The 18,505-nt window shown below is 40.1% G+C and overlaps 1 protein-coding gene across 3 annotated transcripts in view; it reads right to left on the reverse strand.

Annotated features, from left to right (window-relative positions):
• The window catches only part of LOC131697393 (receptor-type tyrosine-protein phosphatase R-like), a 56,483-nt gene that overhangs the window by 26,054 nt on the left and 11,924 nt on the right, over positions 1-18,505 (reverse strand). Inside the window, exons 4-7 of one of the 3 annotated variants that reach the window (XM_058985625.1) lie at positions 9,456-9,569; positions 8,761-8,844; positions 4,930-5,040; positions 1,909-2,171 (exon numbers count right to left, since the gene is read on the reverse strand). In XM_058985625.1, coding sequence (XP_058841608.1) covers positions 1,909-2,171; positions 4,930-5,040; positions 8,761-8,844; positions 9,456-9,569 — 572 coding nt within the window. Of the gene's footprint in view, positions 1-1,908; positions 2,172-4,929; positions 5,041-5,165; positions 5,338-8,688; positions 8,845-9,455; positions 9,570-18,505 lie in introns of those variants that run through there. The other 2 variants (XM_058985624.1, XM_058985626.1) reach the window with 2 other exon arrangements.

The following is an 18,505-nucleotide window of genomic DNA, read 5'->3' on the forward strand; positions in this document are numbered from 1 at the left end:
CACAGGTGCAGTATTATAGTAATTAGACTAAGAAGATTGAGAACAATAAGATTCCCTATTGCAAGTCAAATGAATAAATACATAATAAAGATGCCTGTGGCACGGGGAAGGACAGCTTCACAGTTATTTTCTCACTGGAACTTATAAAAAGGACAGGACTTGCAATCAGCTCAACAATTTAGCTAACCACTGAACCCTTCTGAGGACTACATTCAGTAAAGCTGTTCACATCATATTAGAAACCCACAGCACTGCAATATTATCAGACAATATGAACACCCTGGAAAGCACTGCAAGCTTTCTGTTTGTTGCTTTGAGTCTGTTAGAGTCGGTCAGCACTCAGAGCAGAGGCTTGGCCTCAGGATAGCCACATTTTTCAATTCTAGTTCAGACAGTTTACCCTTCCATCCCCTGGAGCAACTTGAACTCCTTGTGCGGCTCTTTACAAAACAACTCAACATGATCCTAGGAGAGTCTTTCCCTCTAACAAAGCAAACAGCTTTATGCCTGGCAGGTTTAACAGACATGCACAGTACAGAGAGATAACAAATTTATTGCTCAAGCTGTTTACCTTTGAGAGCTGGGTTTGCCATGAAAACTGCAGTTTGAAAGGGGCTGCCGATTCACTGTACTGTACTCAGTGATTCACTCCAGATATTATCTTCAGGAAAGTATATTACTTTGTTGTTAATGCAACTAACTAATGCAACACAAGCTGTAGTGCAGTGTAGTACAGTGTAGATACAGTGTGGTACAGAGTAGATGCAGTGTAGTACAGAGTAGATACAGTGTAGATACAGTGTAGTACAGAGTAGATGCAGTGTAGTACAGAGTAGATACAGTGTAGATACAGTGTAGTACAGAGTAGATGCAGTGTAGTACAGAGTAGATACAGTGTAGATACAGTGTAGTACAGAGTAGATGCAGTGTAGTACAGAGTAGATACAGTGTAGTACAGGGTAAATAGTGTAGATACAGTGTAGTACAGGGTAGATACAGTGTAGATACAGTGTAGATACAGTGTAGTACAGAGTAGATGCAGTGTAGTACAGAGTAGATACAGTGTAGTACAGGGTAAATAGTGTAGATATAGTGTAGTACAGGGTAGATACAGTGTAGATACAGTGTAGTACAGGGTAGATACAGTGTAGATACAGTGTAGTACAGGGTAGATACAGTGTAGATACAGTGTAGTACAGAGTAGATACAGTGTAGTACAGAGTAGATACAGTGTAGATACAGTGTAGATACAGTGTAGTACAGAGTAGATACAGTGTAGATACAGTGTAGATACAGTGTAGATACAGTGTAGTACAGAGTAGATACAGTGTAGATACAGTGTAGTACAGGGTAAATAGTGTAGATACAGTGTAGTACAGGGTAGATACAGAGTAGATACAGTGTAGTACAGGGTAGATACAGTGTAGATACAGTGTAGTACAGAGGGCCGATCCAGACTTTCATGAAGGGGGGGGGGGGGGGGTCAAGACTGTCATGAAGGGGGGATACCTGATACGAAACATACCGTTAAAGTAAACAATATTTTTAATGAAGGGGGGGGGGGGGGGTGGGGGGGTGTCCAGACAAGTACAGTGTAGTACAGTGTAGATTGGGGTTAAAAGAAACATTTTCTATATTTGCACTGTTTCAAAGACAGATAGGAACAAAATATAGAAAAACACACTGGGTGCAGATTTATAAAAAATGATATGAGAAGCAGGAAAATAAAACACTGCATGTAACGAGACAAACAATAAACAAACCGTCAGGCATCCATCTGGGTCTTTAACCCAGGTCTCCCGGGCTGTTTGTTGCTTGTTTTGCCCCATCAACAGACCTTGAGAAATGCTTCCCATTGTCCCTCCTTCCCTGGCTGCATAAAGAGCATGTTTAATGGGTTGCCCTTACCTCTCCTGGAGGCCGGCAGATTTCATTTTGAAGGGCGAGGGGCTGGCGGACAGGCAGGGTTTCATGTCGGGCGCAGGCTGGCTCTGGGGGTCCGCACCGATGCTCACAGCTCTGGGCGCTGGCTCGGGCTGCACCATGCTGTTGAAGATCTGCACCTCGGGCTTTTTCGTGGGCAGGGGGATGGGGGCCAAGTGGATCTCTCGGCTCTGCTCCTTGTACTGCTGATCAGGGAACTCAGTTTTCTCCTTCAGCCGGTACAGGACCTACATGCAGAGAGAGAGAGAGAGAGAGAGAGAGATAGATAGATAGATAGATAGATAGATAGATAGATAGATAGAGAGAGAGAGAGAGAGAGAGAGAGAGAGAGAGAGAGAGAGAGAGAGAGAGAGAGAGAGAGAGAGAGAGAGAGAGAGAGAGAGAGAGACCAAGAGAGGCTTTAAGAAGGTGACCAATGGCGACATCTGAACAAACCTCTGTACATCAGGATAGACCCATCACCACATTAACTTTGGGCTTGCCACGAGTCGGATATCCAGGACTTATCAGGGCACTTCAAAGCCTTTCATTAACCTTCAGCATTATGTAAATTAGGCACCGGATACCCAGAGAGCAATGAGTGTGATAAACACCAGCAGCACTCCACCTCCTCCTCCCTCCACAACTCCTGTGATAAACACCAGCAGCACTCCACCTCCTCCTCCCCTCCACAACTCCTGAGTCCCAATGAGTGTGATAAACACCAGCAGCACTCCACCTCCTCCTCCCTTCCACAACTCCTGAGTCCCAATGAGTGTGATAAACACCAGCAGCACTCCACCTCCTCCTCCCTTCCACAACTCCTGAGTCCCAATGAGTGTGATAAACACCAGCAGCACTCCACCTCCTCCTCCCTCCACAACTCCTGAGTCCCAATGAGTGTGATAAACACCAGCAGCACTCCACCTCCTCCTCCCTTCCACAACTCCTGAGTCCCAATGAGTGTGATAAACACCAGCAGCACTCCACCTCCTCCTCCCTTCCACAACTCCTGAGTCCCAATGAGTGTGATAAACACCAGCAGCACTCCACCTCCTCCTCCCTCCACAACTCCTGAGTCCCAATGAGTGTGATAAACACCAGCAGCACTCCACCTCCTCCTCCCTTCCACAACTCCTGAGTCCCAATGAGTGTGATAAACACCAGCAGCACTCCACCTCCTCCTCCCTTCCACAACTCCTGAGTCCCAATGAGTGTGATAAACACCAGCAGCACTCCACCTCCTCCTTCCTCCACAACTCCTGAGTCCCAATGAGTGTGATAAACACCAGCAGCACTCCACCTCCTCCTCCCTCCACAACTCCTGAGTCCCAATGAGTGTGATAAACACCAGCAGCACTCCACCTCCTCCTTCCTCCACAACTCCTGAGTCCCAATGAGTGTGATAAACACCAGCAGCACTCCACCTCCTCCTCCCTTCCACAACTCCTGAGTCCCAATGAGTGTGATAAACACCAGCAGCACTCCACCTCCTCCTCCCTCCACAACTCCTGAGTCCCAATGAGTGTGATAAACACCAGCAGCACTCCACCTCCTCCTCCCTCCACAACTCCTGAGTCCCAATGAGTGTGATAAACACCAGCAGCACTCCACCTCCTCCTCCCTCCACAACTCCTGAGTCCCAATGAGTGTGATAAACACCAGCAGCACTCCACCTCCTCCTCCCTCCACAACTCCTGAGTCCCAATGAGTGTGATAAACACCAGCAGCACTCCACCTCCTCCTCCCTCCACAACTCCTGAGTCCCAGTGAGCAGCCCCATGCCTTTCTGTTTGTCTCCCTGTTTACAATTCCCATAGCAAAAAGTTATATTTGCCTGTTGGTGTTCCTTTGCTTATGACTGTACAGCCAATAACATTAGTGCTGTTCAGTGTTTGACTGCGCTGCTGCAGCTGCTGCTATGCTTCACTGAGCCATTATGTTTGTAAGCAGAGGAAATCAATAAGAAGTATCTTGGTTGTATGGATGTTGTGATGATGTGCTTTTAGACAATAATAATAATAATAATAATAATAATAATAATAATAATAATAATAATAATAATAATAATAATAATAATAATAATAATAATATGCAACAGTGTATACCGGGATTCCATTCCTATTGTTAGAAAGTAGAAGTAAATACAGTCCCTTTTCTTTTTATGCAACTATCGGTTACTGTATAGCAGCCAATAACACAGACATCGGTACACACACCCGCACACACGCACACACACACACACCCGCACACCCGCACACACGCACACACATGTTTGCATTCCTATATTTATGGGGACTTCTCATTGACTCTCACTATATTTTTTAATTTACTATTTCTAACTCCAATCAGACAAAACTACACATATATTTTGTTCTTAAAAAGGTATTTTACAAAGTAGGGACGTCCCCACAACATAATTTTTTCAGGAGTTACTATCTTTGTGGGGACAAGTTATGAGAAGTGCCTGTGCAACACACTGCTCATGAGAAGCAATTCCAAACTACAGGGAAGGTTTACCAACTTCCATTGAGCAGCTCTCCCCAAAACAACAGGAAAACAACACCTACTATAGAGTGCAAAACACACTTCAGATAAAGATCATTTCAATTACATTTCAAAAAGATCCATTTTTTAGAATGTTAGAACTTTTAAAAATGGCAAGGGCATCAATTATATTAATCATAGTTTTGTTTGTATTTTATTTTATTTATATATTTTTTTTTAAATAGCAGTGCCTCAATGCAAATTTGCAAAATACATTTTTTTTTTTTTAATTACAAAATAAAAACCCATAGGTAACAGAATGGTGTTTTATATGAATGAAAAAGTTCAATCCGAACATGTACCTTGTATCCTTAAGTGACAGCTTTCCCTGCCTACAGTACAGGCTCTTAATCTAAGATTACAATTCTCAATGATGAGGCAAGGGAAACAGATTAAAAGCCTTGGAGACTAGCGAAGCAATACAAAAATCCATCCATAAATAAATAAATACAAACTTACCATTAAACATGTGATAATAATTAGAAAGATAGTGAGAAAAATAGCCACAGCATAAAATCCCTCTTTGGTCCACACTTTATCTCTCTCATGTTGTCCTTGCAGCACGTTTTTCTAAAAGGAAGAAAGAAAACAACAAGAGAGAATGACACATTGGTAAACAGCAGTAATCTTACAAAAAAAAAGTGCAGAAGGCAAGCAAAACACACATTGTGACCGATTCATTCCTGCCTACCTACCAACCCATCTGTAACTGCTACTCCCAAACCAAGCAAACCAGTCCGGCCGCTGCCGTACACTCCCTATTCTCAGCAACTGGCAATTACATTTTTTTTTTTTAAAAACAATATTCTTAATGGCCTAGCCTGGAACTGTGTAAACAAAGCATGTCAGGTAGCGTGGGGAGGCTCTGTGCACTGCATGTGCCGAGGAGGGATACCTCTCCAAGAGTGCTTGTACTCCAGCGGTCTCTGTCCCCTCCCACACAGACACATGCCGCTCTCTCCACTCTCTCCCTCCTCCCTGCAGCAATGGGTGTCACAAAAGGTGAAGGCAATCCATGAAAAGGGCATATGCCTCTCATCTGAGAAAGCTCTTTCATTTCCTCCCAGGAATAGAGCACTCATCTACGCACAAAGGCAGCAATCACTTGTTATATATAGTCACCATATATAGCGCAGCAGCCCGCAGTGCTGGTTTTATCTGCTTATGAAAGGTACTCAGAACAGGGGATTCCCTGTCGGCTGTCTTTGCACACCTTCTCTATCTACAGTGTTCAGTAGATAGGCTCAGTGTTCATTTCATATCATTACAGCTCAAGAGTGCAACCTAACCAGGTTAGTTTCAAAGAACCCAGTTAAAGTATACTGTAAAAACCATACAAGATATTTTTGAGGCAAAAAATTTGAGGCAGGAAAAGGGGATTTTAAAAACTTGGCTGCAAACCTATTAGCAGATTCTTTTAATATTCTGGTAAAAGGTTTGCAACCTCACATATTAAACAAGACCCTAGTTTTGCCTTGCAAACAGAAACGTAATGTAGCTAAGGCAGGTTAAGTTGGGTTGCTTTCCATGTCTGCTTTTTCAAACACAGTTGCATTGCTGTCTAACGACAAATGGCGAGTAAAAAATGGCAATAAACTTAAGGAAATATGAGATGCAGTTTTCCAAATCCTGCACTACCTTAAATCAAACCACCATTTTTCACCCATTGCTTCTAGTACTTATAAGAAATGTGTAGACCAAGGTAGATGTCACAAATACTGACAACTTGCATCACACTAGCTATCACAAGTGCTTTCTACACATTCTACAAGCCAGCAGCTGCGGTTCAGTATCAGTATCATTCAGTACACTGGGCAGGTGGAGACTGCCCTAGCCTGATACTGCAATAAGGGACATGACAGTTCCATTCGCTGCTGGTAATGAGTCATTACTGTTTGCCTTTCTGCTCAATGTTTATTCATTTTAAGGAATACATCCCGTATACTGATTGCGTGCAGTGACAACGTCTAGTCCAATTACCCGACCTACCGAATCATTCATGTACCTGAAACATTTGCTTTTGCTTTCTGATAAGGTCTGTATTGACATAGCAACAGTAAATGCTGTACAGTTGGACTTTATTACTAATTCAATAAGATGCCTGTTTGTGGTCTCGAGAATTGAACTTAGGAGGATTTCACGAGAGCTTGTAATTGAGACTATACTTGTGCTGCGCTTTATCCATTTCTATATGACGCCAGGGGTGTAGAAAGTCCTTCTATAGCAGCTGCCCTCACCTTTAACATTGTCTTTCCTGCAATCTCAACTCCTTTGTGTGCCAAGACCCTGTGCAGTACGTATCGCTGGTATGGCTGGACATTAAAACAACAGTTATTAAAAAACATAACAGAGAAAGATCCAGGAGTGCAGTGGTGTACTGCATATGAAGACACTATCTCAAGTGTGCCGTATCTCTAACAGAATCCTAAAATGGCACATGACCTCAGTATGGCAGCCATATTAGGTAACAGGTGCCGAATAGGCTATTATGGTACATTTTACACAAGCGGTTTCCAGAATATTTAAAATATGAAGCCAGCATCTCCAACAGTTTGAGAGATTTGAGCAACTGAAGAAGCATCACCAGCATATTTACAAAAACATACATGCTTCCCTTACAAGGGTTCTTATTAAAAACTGTGCAATGCCAATGTAGTGCTGCATTACAGTTAGTACACTCTGTTGTGCTGATTCATTTATCAGACAAGCACTGCTTTTGCGTCCCCTCCTCTATAAATGAGCAATAAGATGTGTAGCCAGCTTGTAATACTCTTGATAAACCACTACAATACAACTCCCAGCTTGGAAATCCCAGTTGTCAGAAATAATGCTTGCTATACTTTTATAACATAAACAAACCCTCTCCACCACAGAAACGCCCTGTGGACAGCACACCTGCTTCACTTAAAACCCACAGCATAGCCTCCGCTGTTGCATTTTTCTACTCTGATGCATTATGAGCATCAACAATTTACGTTTCGTTTGTCAATTACAGATGGTGTTTCTCTGTACTTGTTGATTATGCTTCGGATACCACATCTTGAAAATCGAGTGATGTGAGCTATTTCACTCAGTGTTTTTCCTTCTTTATGCAAGTCAAGGTTGTTATAACAGTAGAAAACACTAGTGGAGGCTTTGAGTAAATTGTTGATGCTCATAATGCATGAGAGTAGAAAAATGCAACATGTCTAAGACTTTTGCACAGCAGTGTATATATATATATATATATATATATATATATATATATATATATATATATATATATATATATAGTCAGTGTTTGAAGTATATGTATATATATATATATATATATATATATATATATATATATATAGTTAGTGTTTGAAGTATATGTATATATATATATATATATATATATATATATATATATATATATATATATATATATATATATATATATATATATAGTCAGTGTTTGAAGACAACAGGAAAGATATTCTGTCTTATGTATTATGATGAAAACAAACCGATTGCCACACCCCCTGATAAATCCATTACCTAAGTAGTCTCTCTGGGGTGCTGGTATATTATGCTGGTTATACAAGGTTGTGTCACATGCAGGTGTGTGCAGAATGTTAAAAGACACTGACATTCCCTTTCATTGTATTCACCAAGCAGCAAGGCATCATTAAGGCTGTATTGTTTTTTCATGGTTATCACAGACTTCATGATTTCTGTGAAATTTGTTGTATAATAGGTGTAAAAAAGAAATAATACATTTTAAATGTGAAATTTTTTTCTGGATTAATAAATATTATGTTCAAATTTTGATGTGCCGTTAAAAAAAAAAAAAAAAAAATACAGCCCAGGTGATAATTCCATTCGAAACAAATGGTAAACAATAACCATAACAAGGGGAACACAGGGGCTTTGACTCACAAAGATGCAACGCAGACAGATAGAGTCCAAGTACAGCAGTCACAGAGAAACAGATCAATCCACTAAGCCCACCATGGTATTAAATTACATCTTCAGATCGTTCTCACCAATCTTTATTTTCGACATTGCTAATGGGTCTTGTATATCCGGACTGCAGGTTGAATAACACAAGACTATTCCTGGTCGGATTTAGTTCCCGTGGTCCTGTATCCCCACTAGAGACTTTCACATGCTGCAAGTTTGGAGACTTCTCCCCTTACTGATTTAAAAACCGTTTTGCTGTAGTTTGCCTCCTATTCTCAGTTCATGGGGACGTACCTCTGGGGTGATCTCTGTAATGCCAAACTGAGACAGGCTCTTGTAGAGGATGTTCACATTGAGGGAACGTACCACTTCCTCAGAGGACAGTCTCTCCATGGTGCCCGGTTTGTCCGGAGGAGGTGACACCGTCAGCTCTATACAGTTCTTCTTTTCCTGTGAGAAAGAACACAGACGTTACCCAGAGGCATCGTATTCACATTCATTGGTTGACCTACATGGTTCCACAGGGAAGGCCATAGGCAGCACTACCACATGAGACTTGGCCCTACTACTTATCCTATGGGTAGGGATCGGAATATACACCGCTGGGGTTGCCACCTGTCCCTGTTTTCCCTGGAAGGTGTACCAGGATTTCAATTTGCTTTCCTGCAGTAGGTGTAACTACAAACACATATTAAAAACTATATACGAATATCCTTTAAAACACACACACACCTTATCTAAAACCAGAGCACGCCCAAACTCCTTAACACCACAGAGTTCATTAATCTAGAGGTAAATAAAAAAAATAATAATAAAAAAATCTATCAGATTATACCCAAATGTAATCAGAAAAGTTCCCAAAGATTATTATTTTTTTTGCCACACAAGCATCTGCAATGGTGCAATTTTGTTATGCAACAGCAGTAAACATCGCAGAGTACGAGGTTACCATTGAGAAGAGGCAACTTTTCCAAACTAATCCTAAACTTTGTACAACCTTCAATTTCCAGGTGCATAACAGTAAATCCATCTAGGTTTGTGAAAAGACAGCAGGATCTTACATTAAGACGATTGATATGCACTTGCTGTGGAGAGATGTCCAAGGCTGCAGCCACCCCGCTTCGGAAAGCCTGCAGCAGAGTATTGTTCAGTTTGCGTATGTCCATTTGCAGCGTCTACAACGAGAGGAAAGAAAAAAAAGTGAGTTTTTGCTCCTGTAAACTAAACCCATTAACCAAAGTCTCAGAAGAAATCTTACTTCCATGATTCATGACCTTCAGAACAAAGGTTTCTGAATTATTAATGATTTCTTTTATTTTATTTATTAAACCGATTCCTCTGTGCAGAGGCAATGATTTCACAGAAATTGATCTTATTAGCTAAGAGCATTACGAATGCAGTGTCCTCATAAATCACTTCAGCTCATTACTTTACTGTACTTACTATATTATAGTATATCTCCTAATAGGCACATACAATAATATATAACTGCTATCGCACACACACACACACACACACAAAATAATAAGAGTGTCATTAGGTCCATTCTAACAACAGGTACACTTGTCCCACTGCAACACTCTTCCCCCAGTGGATGTAAGAAATGGTATATAATGAGTGTTGCAGGGGGACAGGTTCAGTGTAACACTTTGGTGTACCAGCTGTACTTGGAGAAAATATATTGAGGTCACAGTGGTGCTTTATAAAAGGATGTGATAATGGAAAGAGAACACAGTGAATCTAATCAATACGATAACTGCAATATTCCACACCTGCACAAATAAATGTTTAAAAGCGGGGCCACGTCTTGATCACTCAAAAAAATGGTTCAATACTTTCACAGGGGAGAGGGCTTCTCCCTAGTGCTGTACCCTTTAGGACAGTCCTGGATGCTGAACAAAGCACTTCATTACCACAAAACTGTATGATCAAGGTCAAAGGGTGTACAATTAAGGTAACACTTTACAGTAAGTGTCTGTAATTACTGTGTATTTACATAGTTGTTACATGTGTACTTACACATAATTACAATGTTATTATGCATAGTTACAATGTACTTAATGTGTACAGATTGTTGCATGATAGAACCCTACCCCTATCTCTAACCCTACCCCTCTAACTATGTTCTGATACAATTGTGCACTAACATATATCGTGCAAAAAGATTTACACATTAAGTAAATTGCAGCTATGCATACCATTGTAATTATGTGTAAGTACACATGCATTTGCTAAGTAACTACTATGTAAATACACAGTTATTAGAGGCTCTTAATGTAAAGTTTTACCATAATGTTTTACATGTCTGTTAAAAAATTGTGAAATAGTCCAAAATAGAATAGATTTAAGGTAAAGCATCTAGGATAAAAATTGTTAGCTCAGATTGATAAATGATTATAAAGTACTTGATCAAAACTGTTCAACCAATCAGGTCTCACTTTCAGTTGTTACTCATGCTGTTTTTTTACTTCAGTTAACAGCAGGGTTTCAGAGTGGAGTTTGTACAAGTTTACCTGGCTAAATAAGCAGGGTTTACCACTTGGAATTACAAGCACTTTTTGAAAAGTAATGTAAAACTGATCACTAGCTAATATAGAAAAGCAGTAGGCTTTTTTGTTCTGCAGTGCAAGCTTTCCTAGGATAAAAGCAAAACCTAAATCAAAAGGACTGAACAATGAGTGTGTCACGGATTAACTAGATGACACGAGCCACTAGTTTCTACCTGTTAGTTCTGGGCAGTAATAAGAAATATTTGCAAACATTCCAGCTCCAGGGAAGCATGAATGTATTCCAGATTTAACAACAGTTAATGTCAGGGCAAGGCATGTAGGTGGTAATAAAGTGAGCTGGTTGTGCAGTCAACCCTATAATAATAGTAATAGTAGTCGTAGTTGCTCTTCTGGAAGAGCCTGCTTGTTTTAGATAGAGCTGGTCCCTGTATTCTGTGAGAGGCCCCTCTGGGAGACACACTCAGTACCTGCGACTTCCCCTCGGATGGGAGAGAAAGCAAGCACATTGCATGGGGAATAACAAGCAGAGAGAAAATAACATTCAGCAAAGTAGCAAAGCATGCTAGTGATTGCAGAGTCCACGACAAAACCTCATAAGCATACTTCAGTCGTTGCACCTCGATATAAGGAAGAGTTTCAACTGCAAACTAATCTACTGTATGGAGTAGGCCTAGGAAAAGCAAGCACAGTTTTAAAAAGATGCAAACACAACGCAAGGCAGACCCGTTTAGGATTTTGAGGAAAGGGTTAGAATGAACCCTGAAATCCTCAAAGAAAATTAAAATGAATCAATATATCTTGTGGCCTAATTTGTGTTTTTTATGTTGTGGATTTGCCACCTGAGCAATAGCATATCTCTTTAAAGGACGGTGAAATGAAATGGTCCCACTGGAATGGCCTGCATGAGGCATACAGGGGATTGACATTCTGAGACACACTGCAGAGCATGGACCCCAGTCCAGGTGCTAATCACCCTCCCCTAAGAGTCATCAGCAAGCAGTAAATCAGCACGCAGCGACTCTTAATTGGGTTAATGAGGCAGGTCTGTCCAGCTCCCACAGTGAATGAAAGCACGGACCGACAGTGATAGTCAAAGCCCAGGTATTTATCATTTCATTAGCAACTCATTTTTAAAAAGGCACTATATGCCATTAACAAATTACAAGCAGCTAATTGAAAGCAGATTGAGAGGAAAGGATGTCTAAGTGTGAGCTGATGAGGTACTAGTTTATGAAATAGTATATATTTAAAAAGCTATTAGAATTGTTTAGAATTAATGCAAACATAAGAAAAAGATGATTGAACTGTAAAACAAAAAATAAGTGAAAATGTGTTGAGGTGTTTATTTCTTGTAACTTCATTGAGTGCGTTTCTCCTTTCGGAAAAAAAAAAAACCCTTATACAATATGACCCATTCTGTAAACAACATATTCACTTTTAGTAAAAAAGATTTAAGAAGTAACTGGATAATGGGCTGCAATGAAGAACTGCCTGAGCAACTCTGACTAGACCAACCCACTGCTGCACCTGGGCTAAACACATAGGACTAAAGCTTTGTGCTCGTATACAGCGTTGCACTGCGGTCTACACTGAAAAGCTTCATTTAGATTCTGTTCTGTTCCTGATATTTGCAGACATTTTCACAGTGTGGCACACGGTATCTAGTTTCGAGCTCCCACACAACGCTGTCAGAAAAAAACACAAACGTCAACCATGTTTGAGTACAGGCAATGTGTGCCCACCTCCACACCATCTGCTGCTGCCCTTCTGTAAAACAAAAAAAGAAAATGTACATTGGAGGCCTGTATCCCTGTATCCATGGTAAGTACACACTCCAGAAAGTCTGATTGTGTGAGAGAGCATGGGGAGGGAGGTTATGAAAGCAAATCCAAATCAGGGATATGCCCGCTGCCTAGCAACTTTTACCTGCTGGGTTTTCCAAAGGATGGAGGTGTACCAAATTAGCTCATGCGTGCAACATCATCTATCTCTTTTCAGCAGATACAAACTAATGTGCAAGACCACTCTATGAATCTTTCTCTCTTTGCACAAGATTAATCAATATGTTATCTGATTTTCAGAATGCATGCTAAAAATACCTCTGACAGACCTAATCTGCCACAAAATTAATCTGCCAAACAGCTAGACCACATTACACAAGCGTTGTACACTCTGGGTTTCTCTCCATAGACTCCCGACCATCAGCTCAAGCGACGATGGGGCTGAATGAAGTCTCTCCATTGCTTTCTCTGTCTTGCATCTTCTATCCTTCCCATTGCAGGTTGTTCTTGATGGTATCTATCAAGCATATTTTTTACCAAAATGTCTTTAGCTTTCCATATCCTGTGAAGTCTTCTGAAAGTATTACCACATATTGGGTTTAAAAGTATACCGAGCATCAAAAGAAACTTATCACTATTATAACACATTTATTTTTGAAAAAAATAAGGTAGCTAAATGATGGACAGATGAAGACTACACACACTTCCAGGTGGAGGCGAATTCATTGGGAGTGCAAATTTCACATCAGTGTCACGTTTAGAAAATTGTTTCCTTTGACCCCCTCAGGCTCCACCACCCCTGGAGGAGAGAAGACAAGGTGGCAGACATGTGAAGGTGCAACCTTTTACCTCTAGAGGCTTCAATTCACATCCAACTTAGATCACAAGTGAAAGGCATGTGCTGGTCTCAATTGAGCCCTCCCTGGGTGGACTGTAAAGACATAGCCCAATTCCACCAAGTCCTTAAAATAAATCTGGGGCTGTAATTAAATGTATTTCCTTTTTGCACAGCACTGATGCCTGCCCCCATTCTGATTAATGCCCAGCCACTGAAATAGCAAGCCAAAAAGCGCTCTGCCTCTATTAGCTTTTAAGAGCAGAAATTCAACCTAATTGGATCACAGTGTGGCCGTTACGCCGCTGCTGGCGATGTTAACATTCAAGGAAATCTGATTTAGTTCAATTACTCTCCCTGGGAAAAAAGGAACAGCAAAACACCAAACAGCATGCTCTATGAAAGCAATTATGAATGGGGGAGGAGGGAGGATGTCAAGCCATGGCCGTCCATCATTGTAACATCACCTGGCTGTAAACAAGCAGATAGGGCACTGGGTCTGCTCCTTAGGACTGGGAAACAGCCCATACTCAACATCCCTTTGTACAATATATTGAAACGCACAGCCGTGTGGAATGCTTGTTGGCAGGTTAATGTAACTTCGCTTCAGGTTTTAGTCCAGGTGTGATAACAGGAGCAGTAATTAGTGCAAGTTTAATTCATCACATTTTAAAACCTGTAATTTGCTGTGAAGATAATAAATGAGCAAATAAATACACGTGTTGTGTTCAGCACAATGCGATAGTCAGCTGCAACAGCAGTGACTGATTTTGTGGGGTTAATACTGTATTACACATGTTGCAACCCTGCTGATAGATATATTTAGGTGTATGTCCCTACTTCCTGAAATGTACTTAGGAATAATGTAAAAAAGAAAGAAAAGGTTTCTTGATGAATTGCTGAGCCATTCCAATGGAGTGTTTAATATCTGACTTTAGATGTTTGATACTCCAACATGTTTTTGCTATATTGTTCAGCAATTTTAATATCACAGTGCTATGTTTCAATAGTAAAACAACCCTTGTATAGGATACAATTGGAGGAAAACAAAAGTGAAGTGTTCCCCAGTCTTTTTTTTAGTAGTTCTGTTCTAGAACTTCATACCTGTTCAGGCTGAGATACAGACTTACCAGAACCTCAAAACAGCTGCATCAGTTTGTAGTGAATCTCCTCCTAGCGGCTGATGAGTTTGACATCAGCATAAGACACGTACTCTCCTTTCGACTGCAGAGCTTGCTGTTCAGTTGAATGGTAAGTCATTCGTCTTTGAACCGTATGGTTCGCCTCCAGCCCTTGTCTTCCCATTCAATTCAACAGGCTGAGATGCTATGCAACCACAGACCAGTTTGTTTCGGGGCATTGCGTTTTAGATTTCATTATATGGGGGGGTGGAAAAACATAGTTGTTTTAGTGTTAAATAATTAAGTGGTTATTGAAAAATAGGATCAACAGAAACACAACCCTGATTTGGCTTTCAAAAACAATTGTTACAAGTGCATACAAAGAGGTTCCCAGAAATGTACTAGTTCTTTCTAAAATGTAATTATAAGACAAGCTGGTCAAGAACACATTTTTAACCATAGTCATAACAGGTGAATGCATAGCAGAATATAGGAAAAACAGGACAAACTGCAAATGTGCCATGATAAAAACAGGCAAGATTTTATGACATTTGGAATCAGTTCAAAATGTGTTCATAGCTATAATGTATAACACAATGTATAATATAATAATAATAATAATAATAATAATAATAATAATAATAATAATAATAATAATAATAATAATAATAATAATATCTTTATTTTTATATAGCTCCTTTCATAGTGGACCATCATCACAAAACGCTTTAATAGGTATGTTGTGAACTGTGCATTATATGTCCTTACAATAGGACATTGATTTAACATCTCATCCGCAGGATGGAGCACAAGGAGGTAAAGTGACTTGCTCAGGGTCACAAAGTGAATCAGTCAGTGGCAGAGTGGGTTTGAACCAGTGAACTGCTTCCTTACATAGCAACCAGAAAGCAGGGCAAAACCTGCAAGCAGTATCCTTTAAAAACTACACGATTCAATATAGTAGGCACCATATGCATCACAAATCAGTAATTATCTGTCCAAACCATAAAAAGTTCATTTTATTTGGCAAAGCTTGGCCTTTTGATACTGTATAAGTGTCTAGTGTTCTGCCAAATACTGTCTTCGAAAGAAAAGAAAGAGTCTCCTTTGTAGTCAATATGTATGCAAATTCATTCGTCTATCCAATCAATACGGTTAGACAATATATTGCACATTATTACTTTATTATTAAAATTGTGCTGGAGTGACAAATACGGCCAGGAAACTATTTGGCAGAGACTGTGTTTGGCATAACACCGGAACCCTTTTCGTTTTCATTTCCAGCAATATCAGTGCTGTATTATGTTTACATACAAAGCTGTTTCTCTGTGAAATAACACACTTGTGTTTTGGTAGAAGAGAAGCCGACAGGGCCTAGCTGGCAGGCTGGCATTAAATCAGAGCCGTTCAGGTGGCACATTGTGTGTTCAACTTCCAGTATTGACAGGAGAGGGTCCTTCCAGGGGTGCAACATTTGCGCTAGGGCACTAGATTCTGCACTAGGGTACCTCATATAGTGCCAGCAACATTAAATTCTGGCACCAGTAGACATGTTTTTTTTGTTAATTCCTTAGCAACCACAGGTGCTGATTGGGTCTGGACTATACACATGGCCCCCCACCCCACATCCCACATCCCACATCCATCCTCCTACACAGGAGAGAAGGTTTGTGTCATGTGGGAAGTTTAACTGCACAAACATGTCAAAAAGGTATGTGGGTAACAATAAATGCATTTTACTGTTTTCAAACATTGTCAAATAATGTTCCGTGTTCACAGGACTCTTCATTTTACCGCAGAAGTTAAACATATTTTGACAAAGCTTTTGACAAAGTCCCGCATAAAAGATTAATTCTCAAACTGAACGCAGTAGGGATTCAAGGAAATGCATGCATATGGATTAGGGAGTGGTTAACAGGTAGAAAACAAAAAGTACTGATTAAAGGAGAAACCTCAAAATGGAGCGAGGTAACCAGTGGTGTACCACAGGGATCAGTATTAGGTCCTCTGCTATTCCTAATCTACATTAATGATTTAGATTCTGGTATAGTAAGCAAACTCGTCAAATTTGCAGACGACACAAAAATAGGAGGAGTGGCAGACACTGTTGAAGCAGCAAAGGTCATTCAAAATGATCTAGACACCATTCAGAACTGGACAGACACATGGCAAATGAAATTTAATAGAGAAAAGTGTAAAATATTGCATGCAGGAAATAAAAATGTGCATTATAAATATCATATGGGTGGTACTGAAATTGAAGAAGGGAACTATGAAAAAGACCTAGGAGTTTATGTTGACTCAGAAATGTCTTCATCTAGACAATGTGGGGAAGCTATAAAAAAGGCCAACAAGATGCTTGGATATATTGTGAGAAGTGTTGAATTTAAATCAAGGGAAGTAATGTTAAAACTTTATAATGCATTAGTAAGACCTCACCTAGAATATTGTGTTCAGTTCTGGTCACCTCGTTACAAAAAGGATATTGCTGCTCTAGAAAGAGTGCAAAGAAGAGCAACCAGAAATATCCCGGGTTTAAAAGGCATGTCGTATGCAGACAGGCTAAAAGAATTGAATCTATTCAGTCTTGAACAAAGAAGACTACGCGGTGATCTGATTCAAACATTCAAAATCCTAAAAGGTATAGACAATGTCGACCCAGGGGACTTCTTTGACCTGAAAAAAGAAACAAGGACCAGGGGTCACAAATGGAGATTAGATAAAGGGGCATTCAGAACAGAAAATAGGAGGCACTTTTTTACACAGAGAATTGTGAGGGTCTGGAACCAACTCCCCAGTAATGTTGTTGAAGCTGACACCCTGGGATCCTTCAAGAAGCTGCTTGATGAGATTCTGGGATCAATAAGCTACTAACAACCAAATGAGCAAGATGGGCTGAATGGCCTCCTCTCGTTTGTAAACTTTCTTATGTTCTTATGTTCTTATTATTATTTATTATTATTATTTATTTCTTAGCAGACGCCCTTATCCAGGGCGACTTACAATCGCAAGCAAATACAAGTACATTCAAGTGTTACAATACAAGTAATACTTATATTTTGTTGATTAAAAAAACATCATGGTTTGAATAACTGCATATAATCACGGATTTAAGTTAAAACCAGATCAGTTGTTGCAGCTACTTGTAAATCTAATCCAGCAATACAATTCATCAACATTGTGTCCAGCTTTCCTATTAAGTGTAGCTGAATTCATGAGCTCTTGTTTCATTTATATGTCAAATGTTTGGGCTACTCAGGTCTGCAGTCTTTGGTTTCTTAATATTGCAATGTATACATTATATATAACGATTATACATATAAATATACAGCATGATTGTGTCTAAGACCGTTTATCACTAAAAACCCAATTTTCAAAACGACTTGCACCCCTGGGTCCTTCTCTTCCTGTCATTTATTATTGATGTAACCTTCTATCATGTGTCGCTAAAAATAACACACATGAATACCACGTCGAGCAGTGCCATGAGAAATCTTTAAACAGCATTTTTAACCCAACAAGGATCAATATGGTATAAGGAATCGGACGAGCACTGACTTGGTACAAAATGTATCTGCAGTGAAAAGGCCGACTCAGAAGTGACGAGCGGAACTTGAAAATGGAAATGATGAGGAAATTGATTTTTAATCCTGGGGGACTACACTTCACATACAAAAGGTACAAAGGTTTTTCATATATAAAAGGCTATTTTGGGCACAGAACAACATTCTCCAATGAACCCAGGAAACACACAATTCACAGAAAGCCGATTAGCATGACAATTAATAAAAAAAGGCATCCCACACAGTTTGGCTAGTCAGAGAGCAGTGATCAATCACTTATTTAAACTCCATTTATTCTGCC

This window comes from Acipenser ruthenus, chromosome 14 (assembly GCF_902713425.1).
Source record: "Acipenser ruthenus chromosome 14, fAciRut3.2 maternal haplotype, whole genome shotgun sequence".
Taxonomy (NCBI): Eukaryota; Metazoa; Chordata; class Actinopteri; order Acipenseriformes; family Acipenseridae; genus Acipenser; species Acipenser ruthenus.